The sequence below is a fragment of the Engystomops pustulosus genome, chromosome 7, assembly GCF_040894005.1.
Source record: "Engystomops pustulosus chromosome 7, aEngPut4.maternal, whole genome shotgun sequence".
Lineage (NCBI taxonomy): Eukaryota > Metazoa > Chordata > Amphibia > Anura > Leptodactylidae > Engystomops > Engystomops pustulosus.
This window is the reverse complement of record NC_092417.1, coordinates 183,544,512-183,560,911: the sequence shown is the minus strand read 5'-3', so window position 1 is coordinate 183,560,911 and position 16,400 is coordinate 183,544,512. Positions and strand designations below refer to the sequence as shown.

Here is a 16,400-nt window from a genome sequence, read left to right as displayed (position 1 = left end):
TATATGTGCCTCTTCCCGCAGGTTTACCTGTCGCCTATGTGTGTTACCCAGAGAGGACTAACAGAGGGAAGCAAGATACATAGTCACGTGCTCTACACTGCTCACAGCCAAAGCTGCAGCCACTATTTTTAGATTTTTTCTAATACTCCGGTCACAGCCAGAGCTGCAGCCATATTTCTGCAGTAAAATAATGTATCTCTCTAACAACTTTTATTGCTGTAAGTTGATTATTTGTCCCTCCTGCACCCTTCTTCTCCTCCCAGTCCCGGGTCCCCTATCCCCTTCATCTCCTCCACAGACTCCCCTGCCCCTTCTCCTCCACAGGCTCCCCTGTCCACCTCTCCTCCTCCGCAGACTCCATAGTTCCACTCTCCTCCTCCACAGGCTCCCCTGTCCCCTCTCCTCCTCCTCCTCTGCAGGCTCCCCTGTCCCCCTCTCCTCCTCCTCCGCAGGCTCCCCTGTCCCCCTCTCCTCCTCCTCTGCTGGCTCCCCTGTCCCCCTCTCCTCCTCCTCCGCAGGCTCCCCTGTCCCCCTCTCCTTCGTAGGCTCCCCTATGCCCCTCTTCTACTCCTCCTCCGCAGGCTCCCCAGTCCCCCTCTCCTCCTCCTCCGCAGGCTTCCCTGCCCACCTCTCCTCCTCCATAGGCTTCCCTGTCCCCCTCTCCTCCTCCTCTGCAGGCTCCCCTGTCCCCCTCTCCTCCTCCTCTCCAGGCTCACCTGTCCCGCTCTCCTCCTCCTCTGCAGTCTCCCCTGTCCCCCTCTCCTCCGCAGGCTCCCCTATGCCCCTCTTCTACTCCTCCTCCGCAAGCTCCCCAGTCCCCCTCTCCTCCTCCTCCACTGACTCCCCTGTCTCCCTCTCCTCCTCCGCAGGCTTCCCTGTCCTCTCTCCTCCTCCCCAGGCTTTCCTGTCGCCCTCTCCATTGCAGACTCCCCTGATCCCCTCTCCTCCTCCGCAGGCTTCCCTGTCCCTCCTTCCCCCGCAGGCTTCCCTGTCCCTCTTTCCCCCGCAGGCTTCCCTGTCCCTCTTTCCCCCGCAGGCTTCCCTGTCCCTCTCTCCTCCGCAGGCTCTCCTGTGCCCCTCTTTTCCTCTTCCGCAGACTCCCCTGTGCCCCTCTCTCCTCCTCCGCAGGTTCCCATGCCCCCCTCTCCTCCTCCGCAGGCTCCCCTGTCCCCCCTCTCCTCCTCCGCAGGCTCCCATGTGCCACACTCCTCCTCCTCCTCCACCGCAGGCTCCCCTGTCCCCCTCTCCTCCTCTGCAGGCTCCCATGCCCCTCTCTCCTCCTCCCCAGGCTTCCATGTCCCTTTTCTCCTCCTCTCTATGCTTCCATGTCCCCCTCTCCTCCTCTGCAGGCTGCCCGGTCCCTCTCTCCTCCTCTTCTCGAGGCTTCCCTGCCCCCCTCTCCTCCTCTCGAGGCTTCCCTGTCCCCCTCTCCTCCTCCGCAGGCTTCCCTGTCCCCCTCTCCTCCTCCGCAGGCTTCCCTGTCCCCCTCTCCTCCTCCGCAGGCTTCCCTGTTCCTCTCTCCTCCTCCTCCGCAGGCTTCCTTGTCCCTCTCTCCTCCTCTGCAGGCTTCCTTGTCCCTCTCTCCTCCTCCGCAGGCTTCCTTGTCCCTCTCTCCTCCTCCGCAGGCTTCCCTGTCCCCCTCTCCTCCTCTGCAGGCTTCCCTGTCCCTCTCTCCTCCTCCTCTGCAGGCTGCCCTGTCCCTCTCTCCTCCTCCTCTGCAGGCTCCCCTGTCCCCCTCTCCTCCTCCTCTGCAGGCTTCCCTGCCCCCCTCTCCTCCTCCGCAGGTTTCCTTGTCCCTCTCTCCTCAGCAGGCTTCCCTGTCCCCCTCTCCTCCTCCGCAGGCTTCCCTGTCCCCCTCTCCTCCTCCGCAGGCTCCCCTGTCCCCCCTCTCCTCCTCCGCAGGCTCCCATGCCCCTCTCTCCTCCTCCACAGGCTCCCCGTCCCCCCTCTCCTCCTCCGCAGGCTCCCATGTGCCCCACTCCTCCTCCGCAGGCTCCCCTGTCCCCCTCTCCTCCTCTGCAGGCTCCCATGCCCCTCTCTCCTCCTCCACAGGCTCCCCTGTCCCCCCTCTCCTCCTCCGCAGGCTCTCATGTGCCCCACTCCTCCTCCACAGGCTCCCCTGTCCCCCTCTGCTCCTCTGCAGGCTTCCCGGTCCCTCTCTCCTCCTCCTCTCGAGGCTTCCCTGCCCCCCTCTCCTCCTCCGCAGGCTCCCATGTGCCCCACTCCTCCTCCTCCCCAGGCTTCCCTGTCTCCCTCTGCTCCTCTGCAGGCTTCCCGGTCCCTCTCTCCTCTTCCTCTCGAGGCTTCCCTGCCCCCCTCTCCTCCTCCGCAGGCTTCCCTGTCCCCCTCTCCTCCTCTGCAGGCTTCCCTGTCCCCCTCTCCTCCTCTGCAGGCTTCCCTGTCCCTCTCTCCTCCTCCTCCGCAGGCTTCCTTGTCCCTCTCTCCTCCTCCTCCGCAGGCTTCCTTGTCCCTCTCTCCTCCTCCTCCGCAGGCTTCCCTGTCCCTCTCTCCTCCTCCTCCGCAGGCTTCCTTGTCCCTCTCTCCTCCGCAGGCTTCCTTGTCCCTCTCTACTCCGCAGGCTTCCCTGTCCCCCTCTCCTCCTCCGCAGGCTTCCCTGTTCCCCTCTCCTCCTCTGCAGGCTTCCCTGTCCCTCTCTCCTCCTCCTCTGCAGGCTTCCCTGTCCCCATCTCCTCCTCCGCAGGCTTCCCTGTCCCCCTCTCCTCCTCCGCAGGCTTCCCTGTCCCTCTCTCCTCCTCCGCAGGCTTCCCTGTCCCTCTCTCCTCCTCCGCAGGCTTCCCTGTCCCTCTCTCCTCCTCTGCAGGCTCCCATGCCCCTCTCTCCTCCTCCCCAGGCTTCCCTGTCTCCCTCTGCTCCTCTGCAGGCTTCCTGGTCCCTCTCTCCTCCTCCTCTCGAGGCTTCCCTGCCCCCCTCTCCTCCTCCGCAGGCTTCCCTGTCTCCCTATCCTCCTCTGCAGGCTTCCCTGTCCCCCTCTCCTCCTCTGCAGGCTTCCCTGTCCCTCTCTCCTCCTCCTCCGCAGGCTTCCTTGTTCCTCTCTCCTCCTATGCAGGCTTCCCTGTCCTTCTCTCCTCCTCCTCCGCAGGCTTCCTTGTCCCTCTCTCCTCCTCCTCCGCAGGCTTCCCTGTCCCCCTCTCCTCCTCCGCAGGCTTCCCTGTCCCCCTCTCCTCCTCTGCAGGCTTCCCTGTCCCTCTCTCCTCCTCAGCAGGCTTCCCTGTCCCCCTCTCCTCCTCCGCAGGCTTCCTTGTCTCTCTCTCCTCCTCCGCAGGCTTCCCTGTCCCTCTCTCCTCCTCCTCCCCAGGCTTCCCTGTCTCCCTCTGCTCCTCTGCAGGCTTCCCGGTCCCTCTCTCCTCCTCTTCTCGAGGCTTCCCTGCCCCCCTCTCCTCCTCCGCAGGCTTCCCTGTCCCCCTCTCCTCCTCTGCAGGCTTCCCTGTCCCCCTCTCCTCCTCCGCAGGCTTCCCTGTCCCTCTCTCCTCCTCCTCCGCAGGCTTCCTTGTCCCTCTCTCCTCCTCCGCAGGCTTCCTTGTCCCTCTCTCCTCCTCCGCAGGCTTCCTTGTCCCTCTCTACTCCGCAGGCTCCCCTGTCCCCCTCTCCTCCTCTGCAGGCTCCCATGCCCCTCTCTCCTCCTCCCCAGGCTTCCCTGTCTCCCTCTGCTCCTCTGCAGGCTTCCCGGTCCCTCTCTCCTCCTCCTCTCGAGGCTTCCCTGCCCCCCTCTCCTCCTCTGCAGGCTTCCCTGTCCCCCTCTCCTCCTCTGCAGGCTTCCCTGTCCCCCTCTCCTCCTCTGCAGGCTTCCCTGTCCCTCTCTCCTCCTCCTCCGCAGGCTTCCTTGTTCCTCTCTCCTCCTATGCAGGCTTCCCTGTCCCTCTCTCCTCCTCCTCCGCAGGCTTCCCTGTCCCTCTCTCCTCCTCCGCAGGCTTCCCTGTCCCCCTCTCCTCCTCCGCAGGCTTCCCTGTCCCCCTCTCCTCCTCTGCAGGCTTCCCTGTCCCTCTCTCCTCCTCTTCTCGAGGCTTCCCTGCCCCCCTCTCCTCCTCCGCAGGCTTCCATGTCCCCCTCTCCTCCTCTGCAGGCTTCCCTGTCCCCCTCTCCTCCTCTGCAGGCTTCCCTGTCCCTCTCTCCTCCTCCTCCGCAGGCTTCCTTGTCCCTCTCTCCTCCTCCGCAGGCTTCCTTGTCCCTCTCTCCTCCGCAGGCTTCCTTGTCCCTCTCTACTCCGCAGGCTTCCCTGTCCCCCTCTCCTCCGCAGGCTTCCCTGTTCCCCTCTCCTCCTCTGCAGGCTTCCCTGTCCCTCTCTCCTCCTCCTCTGCAGGCTTCCCTGTCCCCCTCTCCTCCTCCGCAGGCTTCCCTGTCCCCCTCTCCTCCTCCGCAGGCTTCCCTGTCCCTCTCTCCTCCTCCGCAGGCTTCCCTGTCCCCCTCTCCTCCTCCGCAGGCTTCCCTGTCCCCCTCTCCTCCTCTGCAGGCTTCCCTGTTCCTCTCTCCTCCTATGCAGGCTTCCCTGTCCCTCTCTCCTCCTCCTCCGCAGGTTTCCCTGTCCCTCTCTCCTCCTCCGCAGGCTTCCCTGTCCCCCTCTCCTCCGCAGGCTTCCCTGTCCCCCTCTCCTCCTCTGCAGGCTTCCCTGTCCCTCTCTCCTCCTCAGCAGGCTTCCCTGTCCCCCTCTCCTCCTCCGCAGGCTTCCTTGTCTCTCTCTCCTCCTCCGCAGGCTTCCCTGCCACCCTCTCCTCCTCCCCAGGCTTCCCTGTCCCCCTCTCCTCCTCCGCAGGCTTCCCTGTCCCCCTCTCCTCCTCCTCCTCCGCAGGCTTCCCTGTCCCCCTCTCCTCCTCCTCCGCAGGCTTCCCTGCCCCCCTCTCCTCCTCCCCAGGCTTCCCTGTCCCCCTCTCCTCCTCCTCCGCAGGCTTCCCTGCCCCCCTCTCCTCCTCCCCAGGCTTCCCTGTCCCTTTCTCCTCCTCCTCCGTAGGCTCCTCTGTCCCTCTCTCCTCCTCCTCCGTAGGCTCCTCTGTCCCTCTCGCCAGACAAGGGGGAGTTGTAAGTGACTGCCTCAGACAAGGGGGAGTGGTTAGTGACTGCCCCAGACAAGGGGGAATGGTTAGCGACTGGTGATGACCTTCTCCTCTGCAGATATTCCAAGATATTCCTCCGTCTTACACTCCAAGCACAGAATATTCCTAATTATGCGCAGCCATCTGCCGCTGCACGGATCATTACCTCCCGGAGCCGATATCCCGGGAACATCGCCCAAAATAGTGACACGTAATAACCGAATATAAAGAGTGCACCCGTCATAGGAGGAGGAGATCAGTCACATGTGATGTAATATCTGCAGGTTATATCAGTACTGGAGCGTTATAAGAGGAGATCAGTCACATGTGATGTAATATCTGCAGGTTATATCAGTGCTGGAGCGTTATAAGACTCGTGACAGTCGCGGAGTCGTGGAGACGCCATGGAGAGCTGCCGGCAACATCCTTCAGCATGACCCGTCTGGCAGTGGGTCAGTAATGGTCTGGGGCCGCACAGCCCTCCATGTGCTCCCCAGAGACTGCTATTAGGTACCAAGATGAGATCCTCAGACCTCTGTGAGACCATATGCTGGTGCTGATGGCCCTGGGGTCCTCCTAATGCCGGGCAATGCTAGGCTGGAGTGTGGTAGCAGCTCCTGCAGGATGACGCTATGGACTGCCCCCTCGTTCCCCAGACCTGAATCCAATATATCATATAAGGAACATCATGTCTCGCTCCATCCAGCAACATCACACTGTACCGCAGACTGTCCAGGAGTTGGCAGATGCTTTAGTCCAGCTCTGGGAGGAGATCGCTTTGGAGACCATCCGCAACCAAACAGCAGCATGCCGAGGCATTGTAGAGAGGTCATACAGGCACGTGGAGGCCACACACAATACTGACCTCATCAGGAGCATGCACAGGTGTTGTAGGGAGGTTATACAGGCACATGGAGGCCACACACAATACTGAGCCTTATCAGGAGCATGCCGAGGTGTTGTAGGGAGGTCATACAGGCACATGGAGGCCACACACAATACTGACCTCATCAGGAGCATGCCGAGGTGTTGTAGAGAGGTAATACAGGCAGTGGAGGCCACACACAATACTGAGCCTCATCAGGAGCATGCTGAGGTGTTGTAGGGAGGTCATACAGGCACATGGAGGTCACACACAATACTGAGCCTCATCAGGAGCATGTCGAGGTGTTGTAGGGAGATCGTACAGGCACGTGGAGGCCACACACAATACTGACCTCATCAGGAGCATGCACAGGTGTTGTAGGGAGGTCATACAGGTACGTGGAGGCCACACACAATACTGAGCCTCATCAGGAGCATGCCGAGGAGTTGTAGGGAGGTCATACAGGCACGTGGAGGCCACACACAATACTGAGCCTCATCAGGAGCATAACGAGGTGTTGTTGGGAGGTCATACAGGCACGTGGAGGCCACACACAATACTGATCTCATCAGGAGCATTCCCTGGTGTTGTAGGGAGGTCACACAGGCACGTGGAGGCCACACACACTACTGATCTCATCAGGAGAATGCCGAGGTGTTGTAGGGAGGTCATACAAGGACATGGAGGCCACACACAATACTGACCTCATCAGGAGCATGCCGAGGTGTTGTAGGGAGGTCATACAGGCATGTGGAGGCCACACAATACTGATCTCATCAGGAGCATTCCCAGGTGTTGTAGGGAGGTCACGCAGGCACGTGGAGGCCACACACAATACTGATCTCATCAGGAGCATGCTGAGGTGTTGAAGGGAGGTCATACAGGCATGTGGAGGCCACACAATACTGATCTCATCAGGAGCATTCCCAGGTGTTGTAGGGAGGTCACGCAGGCACGTGGAGGCCACACACAATACTGAGCCTCATCAGGAGAATGCTGAGGTGTTGTAGGGAGGTCATACAGGCACGTGGAGGCCACACACAATAGTGAGCCTGATCAGGAGCATGCCGAGGAGTTGTAGAGAGGTCATACAGGCACGTGGAGGCCACACACAATACTGGGCCTCATCAGGAACATGCAGAGGAGTTGTAGGGAGGACATACAGACACATGGAGGCGACACACAATAATGATCTCATCAGGAGCATTCCCAGGTGTTGTAGGGAGGTCATAAAGGCACATGGAGACCACACACAATAATGATCTCATCAGGGGCATGCTGAGGTGTTGTAGGGAGGTCATACAGGCACGTGGAGGCCACACACAATACTGAGCCTCATCAGGAGCATGCCGAGGAGTTGTAGGGAGGACATACAGACACATGGAGGCCACACACAATACTGATCTCATCAGGAGCATTCCCAGGTGTTGTAGGGAGGTCACACAGGCACATGGAGACCACACACAATACTGATCTCATCAGGAGCATGCCGAGGTGTTGTAGGGAGGTCATACAGGCACGTGGAGGCCACACACAATAGTGAGCCTGATCAGGAGCATGCCAAGGAATTGTAGAGAGGTCATACAGGCACGTGGAGGCCACACACAATACTGAGCCTCATCAGGAGCATGCCGAGGAGTTGTAGGGAGGACATACAGGCACGTGGAGGCCACACACAATACTGAGCCTCATCAGGAGCATGCCCAGGTGTTGTATGGAGGTCATACAGGCACATGGAGGCCACACACAATACTGAGCCTCATCAGGAGCATGCCCAGGTGTTGTATGGAGGTCATACAGGCACGTGGAGGCCACACACACTACTGATCTGATCTCATCAGGAGCATGCCGAGGAGTTGTAGGGAGGTCATACAGGCACGTGGAGACCACACACACAATACTGAGCCTAATCAGGAGCATGCCTAGGTGTTGTAGGGAGGACATACAGGCACGTGGAGGCCACACACAATACTGATCTCATCAGGAGCATGCCGAGGTGTTGTAGGGAGGACATACAGGCACATGGAGGCCTCAAACAATACTGAGCCTCATCAGGAGCATGACGGGGAGTTGTAGAGAGGTCATACAGGCACGTGGAGGTCACACACAATACTGATCTCATCAGGAGCATGCCGAGGTGTTGTAGGGAGGACATACAGGCACATGGAGGTCACACACAATACTGAGCCTCATCAGGAGCATGACGGGGAGTTGTAGGGAGGACATACAGGCACGTGGAGGTCACACACAATACTGAGCCTCATCAGGAGCATGACGGGGAGTTGTAGAGAGGTCATACAGGCACGTGGAGGCCACACACAATACTGAGCCTCATCAGGAACATGCCGAGGAGTTGTAGGGAGGATATACAGGCACTTGGAGGCCACACACAATACTGAGCCTCATCAGGAGCATGACGGGGAGTTGTAGAGAGGTCATACAGGCACGAGGAGGCCACACACAATACTGAGCCTCATCAGGAACATGCCGAGGAGTTGTAGGGAGGACATACAGGCACGTGGAGGCCACACACAATACTGAGCCTCATCAGGAGCATGCCCAGGTGTTGTATGGAGGTCATACAGGCACGTGGAGGTCACACACAATACTGAGCCTCATCAGGAGCATGCCCAGGTGTTGTATGGAGGTCATACAGGCACGTGGAGGTCACACACAATACTGAGCCTCATCAGGAGCATTCCCAGGTGTTGTATGGAGGTCATACAGGCACGTGGAGGCCACACACACTACTGATCTCATCAGGAGCATGCCGAGGTGTTGTAGGGAGGTCATACAGGCACATGGAGACCACACACACAATACTTATCCTAAGCAGGAGCATGCCCAGGTGTTGTAGGGAGGACATACAGGCACGTGGAGGCCACACACAATACTGAGTATCATCAGGAGCATGCTGAGGAGTTGTAGGGAAGTCATACAGGCACGTGGAGGCCACACACAATACTGAGCCTCATCAGGAGCATGCCCAGGTGTTGTAGGGAGGACATACAGGCAGATGGAGGCCACACACATTACTGATCTCATCAGGAGCATGCCGAGCTGTTGTAGGGAGGACATACAGGCACATGGAGGTCACTCACAATACTCAGCCTCATCAGAAACATGCCGAGGAGTTGTAGGGAGGACATACAAGCACGTGGAGGTCACACACAATACTGAGCCTCATCAGGAGCATGACGGGGAGTTGGAGGGAGGTCATACAGGCACGTGGAGGTCACACACAATACTGAGCCTCATCAGGAGCATGCCAAGGAGTTGTAGGAAGGTCACACAGGCACGTGGAGGCCACACACAATACTGAGCCTCATCAGGAGCATGCCAAGGAGTTGTAGGGAGGTCACACAGGCACGTGGAGGCCACACACAATACTGAGCCTCATCAGGAGCATGCCAAGGAGTTGTAGGGAGGTCACACAGGCACGTGGAGGCCACACACAATACTGAGCCTCATCAGGAGAATGCCAAGGAGTTGTAGAGAGGTCACACAGGCACGTGGAGGCCACACACAATACTGAGCCTCATCAGGAGCATGCCGAGGTGTTGTATGGAGGTCATACAAGCACGTGGAGGCCACACACAATACTGAGCCTCATCAGGAGCATGCGGAGGTGTTGTAGGGAGGTCATACAGGCACGTGGAGGCCACACACAATACTGATCTCATCAGGAGCATGCCGAGGTGTTGTAGGGAGGTGATACAGGCACGTGGAGGCCACACACATTACTGATCCTCATCAGGAGCATGCCGAGGAGTTGTAGGGAGGACATATAGGTACGTGGAGGACACACACAATACTGAGCCTCATCAGGAGCATGACGGGGAGTTGTAGGGAGGTCATACAGGCACGTGGAGGTCACACACAATACTGAGCCTCATCAGGAGCATGCCAAGGAGTTGTAGGGAGGTCACACAGGCACGTGGAGGCCACACACAATACTGAGCCTCATCAGGAGCATGCCGAGGAGTTTTAGGGAAGTCATACAGGCACGTGGAGGCCACACACAATACTGATCTCATCAGGAGCATGCCGAGGTATTGTAGGGAGGTGATACAGGCACGTGGAGGCCACACACATTACTGATCCTCATCAGGAGCATGCCGAGGAGTTGTAGGGAGGTCATACAGGCACATGGAGGCCACACACACAATACTGAGCCTCATCAGGTGCATGCCGAGGTGTTGTAGAGAGGTCATACAGGCACGTGGAGGCCACACACACAATACTGAGTCTCATCAGGAGCATGCCGAGGTGTTGTAGAGAGATCGTACAGGCACGTGGAGGCCACACACAATACTGAGCCTCATCAGGAGCAAGCCGTGGTGCTGTAGGGAGGTCATACAGGCACGTGGAGGCCACACACACAATACTGAGTCTCATCAGGAGCATGTCGAGGTGTTGTATGGAGGTCATACAGGCACGTGGAGGCCACACACAATACTGAGCCTCATCAGGAGCAAGCCGAGGTGTTGTAGAGAGGTCATACAGGCACGTGGAGGTCACACACACTATTGAGCCTCATCAGGAGCAAGCCGAGGTATTGTAGGGAGGTCACACAGGTACGTGGAGGTCACACATAATACTGAGCCTCATCAGGAGCATGCCGAGGTGTTGTAGGGCGGTCATACAGGCACGTGGAGGGCACACACCTTACTGAGCCTCATCAGGAGCATGCCGAGGTGTTGTAGGGAGGTCATACAGGCACATGGAGGCCACACACAATACTGAGCCCCACCAGGAGCATGCCCAGGTGTTGTAGGGAGGTCATACAGGCACATGGAGGCCACACACAATACTGATCTCATCAGGAGCATGCCGAGGTGTTGTAGGGAGGTGATACAGGCACGTGGAGGTCACACACACTACTGACCTCATCAGGAGCATGCGGAGGTGTTGTAGGGAGGTCATACAGGCACGTGGAGGTCACACACACTACTGAGCCTCATCAGCAGCATGCCGAGGTGTTGTAGGATGGTCATACAGGCACGTGGAGGTCACACACAATACTGAGCCTCATCAGGAGCATGCCGAGGAGTTGTAGGGAGGTCATACAGGCACATGGAGACCACACACAATACTGAGCCTCATCAGGAGCATGCCAAGGTGTTGTATGGAGGTCATACAGGCACATGGAGGTCACACACAATACTGAGCCTCATCAGGAGCATGCCGAGGTGTTGTATGGAGGTCATACAGGCACGTGGAGGCCACACACAATACTGACCTCATCAGGAGCATGCTCAGGTGTTGTAGGGAGGTCATACAGGCACGTGGAGGCCACACACACTACTGAGCCTCATCAGGAGCATGCTCAGGTGTTGTAGGGAGGTCATACAGACACGTGGAGGTCACACATAATACTGAGCCTCACCAGGAGCATGCCGAGGTGTTGTAGGGAGGTCATACAGGCACATGGAGGCCACACACAATACTGAGCCTCATCAGGAGCATGCCCAGGTGTTGTAGGGAGGTCATACAGGCACGTGGAGGCCACACACACAATACTGATCCTCATCAGGAGCATGCCGAGGTGTTGTAGGGAGGTCATACAGCCACGTGGAGGCCACACACACAATACTGATCCTCATCAGGAGCATGCCCAGGTGTTGTAGGGAGGTCATACAGGCACGTGGAGGCCACACACACAATACTGATCCTCATCAGGAGCATGCCGAGGTGTTGTAGGGACCATGACCCCTCTCTGTATATTATACTATTAGCACTATAGCGAGTATATTATGTGTGACTGTCCCTCTGTATTATTACTATATACTGGATATTACAGTATTGGATCTGACGTCTTGGTTTCTTCTCTGCAGCCACAACCAGCAGACGACCACATTCAGACACCCGGTGACGGGCGAGATTTCTCCAGAGAATGCTGAGTTTGACCTCCGAGACAGGTAGGTACCTTCTCCGGACAATGTTATGTGAGGCTCTGGCCCTCTGACGCTGGCAATCCCCCTCGACTCTTGACGCCGGCACGCCCCCTTTGGCTCCTGACGACGGCACGCCCCCTTTGGCTCCTGACGTCAGCACGCCCCCTCGGCTCCTGACGACGGCACGCCCCCTTTGGCTCCTGACGTCAGCACGCCCCCTCGGCTCCTGACGACGGCACGCCCCCTTTGGCTCCTGACGTCGGCACGCCCCCTCGGCTCCTGACGACGGCACGCCCCCTTTGGCTCTTGACGCCGGCACGCCCCCTTTGGCTCCTGACGCCGGCACGCCCCCTTTGGCTCCTGACGCCGGCACGCCCCCTTTGGCTCCTGACGACGGCACGCCCCCTTTGGCTCCTGACGCCGGCACGCCCCCTTTGGCTCCTGACGCTGGCACGCCCCCTTTGGCTCCTGATGCCGGCATGCCCCCTCGGCTCCTGACGCCGGCACGCCTCATCGGCTCCTGACGTCGGCACGCCCCCTTTGGCTCCTGACGTTGGCACGCCCCCTCGGCTCCTGACGTCGGCACGCCCCCTTTGGCTCCTGACGCCGGCACGCCCCCTTTGGCTCCTGACGTCGGCACGCCCCCTTTGGCTCCTGACGTCGGCATGCCCCCTTTGGCTCCTGACGTCGGCATGCCCCCTTTGGCTCCTGACGTCGGCACGCCCCCTCAGCTCCTGACGCCGGCACGCCCCCTCGGCTCCTGACGTCGGCACGCCCCCTCGGCTCCTGACGTCGGCACGCCCCCTCGGCTCCTGATGCTGGCGAGGTTATACTTTCTCGTCTTTCAGCAGGCGAGTGGCGCTGGCACAGGCGGGGGGTGAGGTGGGCGGCAGGTTACTATAGTAATGTGCGCAGCAATTAGACGCCTCATCACATCCACCGTACACTGACAGAACTACAAGGGGGCTGTGTACCCACTTAGGGGACCCCAATATCTGTGCCCCCTATAACCATCACAGGGATGATGTCTGCTGTGTACCCACCGGAGGGGACCCCAATATCTGTGCCCCCCATAACCATCACAGGGATGATGTCTGCTGTGTACCCACCGGAGGGGACCCCAATATCTGTGCCCCCCATAACCATCACAGGGATGATGTCTGGATCTACAACAGTTCTGATGACAGCTGCTGAGCCAAAGCTTCAAAAAGCAGAATTAGGGGTTCAGGCCACGGACCTCAAATCTGTTTATAGAGCCGTTAACAAAAGAAAAAGTGCCCCAGCACCCGGGTCGCCCGGCCCCACTGCAGTCCTCCAACTGTGCCTTCCCTGCACTCCTCCAGCTGTGCCCCCCCTGCAGTCCTCCAGCTGTGCCCTCCCTGCACTCCTCCAGCTGTGCCCTCCCTGCACTCCTCCAGCTGTGCCCTCCCTGCACTGCTCCAGCTGTGCCCTCCCTGCAGTCCTCCTGCTGTGCCCTCCCTGCACTCCTCCAGCTGTGCCCTCCCTGCACTCCTCCAGCTGTGCCCTCCCTGCACTCCTCCAGCTGTGCCCTCCCTGCACTCCTCCAGCTGTGCCCCCCTGCAGTCCTCCAGCTTTGCCCCCCTGCAGTCCTCCAGCTGTGCCCTCCCTGCACTCCTCCAGCTGTGCCCTCCCTGCAGTCCTCCAGCTGTGCCCTCCCTGCAGTCCTCCAGCTGTGCCCCCCCTGCAGTCCTCCAGCTGTGCCCTCCCCGCAGTCCTCCAGCTGTGCCCCCCTGCAGTCCTCCAGCTGTGCCCTCCCTGCACTTCTCCAGCTGTGCCCCCCTGCACTCCTCCAGCTGTGCCCTCCCTGCACTGCTCCAGCTGTGCCCTCCCTGCACTCCTCCAGCTGTGCCCTCCCTGCACTGCTCCAGCTGTGCCCTCCCTGCAGTCCTCCTGCTGTGCCCTCCCTGCACTCCTCCAGCTGTGCCCTCCCTGCACTCCTCCAGCTGTGCCCTCCCTGCACTCCTCCAACTGTGCCCTCCCTGCACTCCTCCAGCTGTGCCCCCCTGCAGTCCTCCAGCTTTGCCCCCCTGCAGTCCTCCAGCTGTGCCCTCCCTGCACTCCTCCAGCTGTGCCCCCCTGCAGTCCTCCAGCTTTGCCCTCCCTGCAGTCCTCCAGCTGTGCCCCCCCTGCAGTCCTCCAGCTGTGCCCTCCCCGCAGTCCTCCAGCTGTGCCCCCCTGCAGTCCTCCAGCTGTGCCCTCCCTGCAGTCCTCCAGCTGTGCCCTTCCTGCACTCCTCCAGCTGTGCCCCCCTGCAGTCCTCCAGCTGTGCCCCCCCTGCAGTCCTCCAGCTGTGCCCCCCTGCAGTCCTCCAGCTGTGTCCCCCTGCAGTCCTCCAGCTGTGTCCCCCTGCACTCCTCCAGCTGTGCCCTTCCCGCAGTCCTCCAGCTGTGCCCTCCCCGCAGTCCTCCAGCTGTGCCCTCCCCGCAGTCCTCCAGCTGTGCCCCCCTGCAGTCCTCCAGCTGTGCCCTCCCTGCACTCCTCCAGCTGTGCCCTCCCTGCACTCCTCCAGCTGTGCCCCCCCTGCAGTCCTCCAGCTGTGCCCCCCCTGCAGTCCTCCAGCTGTGCCCTCCCCGCAGTCCTCCAGCTGTGCCCTCCCCGCAGTCCTCCAGCTGTGCCCCCTGCAGTCCTCCAGCTGTGCCCTCCCTGCACTCCTCCAGCTGTGCCCTCCCTGCACTCCTCCAGCTGTGCCCCCCCCTGCAGTCCTCCAGCTGTGCCCCCCCTGCAGTCCTCCAGCTGTGCCCCCCTGCAGTCCTCCAGCTGTGTCCCCCTGCAGTCCTCCAGCTGTGTCCCCCCGCAGTCCTCCAGCTGTGCCCTCCCCGCAGTCCTCCAGCTGTGCCCTCCCCGCAGTCCTCCAGCTGTGCCCTCCCCGCAGTCCTCCAGCTGTGCCCTCCCCGAAGTCCTCCAGCTGTGCCCCCCTGCAGTCCTCCAGCTGTGCCCTCCCTGCACTCCTCCAGCTGTGCCCTCCCCGCAGTCCTCCAGTTGTGCCCTCCCCGCAGTCCTCCAGCTGTGCCCTCCCCGAAGTCCTCCAGCTGTGCCCCCCTGCAGTCCTCCAGCTGTGCCCTCCCTGCACTCCTCCAGCTGTGCCCCCCTGCAGTCCTCCAGCTGTGCCCTCCCCGCAGTCCTCCAGCTGTGCCCTCCCCGCAGTCCTCCAGCTGTGCCCTCCCCGCAGTCCTCCAGCTGTGCCCCCCTGCAGTCCTCCAGCTGTGCCCTACCTGCACTCCTCCAGCTGTGCCCTCCCCGCAGTCCTCCAGCTGTGCCCTCCCTGCACTCCTCCAGCTGTGCCCTCCCTGCACTCCTCCAGCTGTGCCCTCCCTGCAGTCCTCCAGCTGTGCCCTCCCTGCACTCCTCCAGCTGTGCCCCCCTGCAGTCCTCCAGCTGTGCCCTCCCTGCACTCCTCCAGCTGTGCCCTCCCTGCAGTCCTCCAGCTGTGCCCTCCCTGCACTCCTCCAGCTGTGCCCCCCTGCAGTCCTCCAGCTGTGCCCTCCCTGCACTCCTCCAGCTGTGCCCTCCCTTCACTCCTCCAGCTGTGCCCTCCTGCACTCCTCCAGCTGTGCCCTCCCTGCAGTCCTCCAGCTGTGCCCTCCCTGCAGTCCTCCAGCTGTGCCCTCCCTGCACTCCTCCAGCTGTGCCCCCCCTGCAGTCCTCCAGCTGTGCCCTCCCTGCACTCCTCCAGCTGTGCCCTCCCTGCAGTCCTCCAGCTGTGCCCTCCCTGCACTCCTCCAGCTGTGCCCCCCCTGCAGTCCTCCAGTTGTGCCCTCCCTGCACTCCTCCAGCTGTGCCCTCCCTGCAGTCCTCCAGCTGTGCCCTCCCTGCACTCCTCCAGCTGTGCCCTCCCTGCACTCCTCCAGCTGTGCCCTCCCTGCACTCCTCCAGCTGTGCCCTCCCTGCAGTCCTCCAGCTGTGCCCTCCCTGCACTCCTCCAGCTGTGCCCTCCCTGCACTCCTCCAGCTGTGCCCCCCCTGCAGTCCTCCAGTTGTGCCCTCCCTGCACTCCTCCAGCTGTGCCCTCCTGCACTCCTCCAGCTGTGCCCTCCCTGCAGTCCTCCAGCTGTGCCCTCCCTGCAGTCCTCCAGCTGTGCCCTCCCTGCAGTCCTCCAGCTGTGCCCTCCCTGCACTCCTCCAGCTGTGCCCCCCCCTGCAGTCCTCCAGTTGTGCCCTCCCTGCACTCCTCCAGCTGTGCCCTCCTGCACTCCTCCAGCTGTGCCCCCCTGCAGTCCTCCAGCTGTGCCCTCCCCGCAGTCCTCCAGCTGTGCCCTCCCTGCACTCCTCCAGCTGTGTCCCCCTGCAGTCCTCCAGCTGTGTCCCCCCGCAGTCCTCCAGCTGTGCCCTCCCCGCAGTCCTCCAGCTGTGCCCTCCCCGCAGTCCTCCAGCTGTGCCCTCCCTGCAGTCCTCCAGCTGTGCCCTCCCTGCAGTCCTCCAGCTGTGCCCTCCCTGCAGTCCTCCAGCTGTGCCCCCCTGCAGTCCTCCAGCTGTGCCCTCCCTGCAGTCCTCCAGCTGTGCCCCCCTGCAGTCCTCCAGCTGTGCCCTCCCCGCAGTCCTCCAGCTGTGCCCTCCCTGCACTCCTCCAGCTGTG

The 16,400-nt window shown here is 61.0% G+C and overlaps 1 protein-coding gene across 9 annotated transcripts in view; it reads left to right on the top strand.

Moving 5' to 3' along the window:
• PLEKHA7 (pleckstrin homology domain containing A7) overlaps window positions 1–16,400 on the top strand; it is a 99,710-nt gene that overhangs the window by 38,367 nt on the left and 44,943 nt on the right. For all 9 annotated transcript variants that reach the window (XM_072119166.1, XM_072119169.1, XM_072119167.1 and 6 more), the window contains exon 2: window positions 11,748–11,831. In XM_072119166.1, the coding sequence (XP_071975267.1) occupies window positions 11,748–11,831 (84 nt within the window). The remainder of the gene's footprint in view (window positions 1–11,747; window positions 11,832–16,400) is intronic.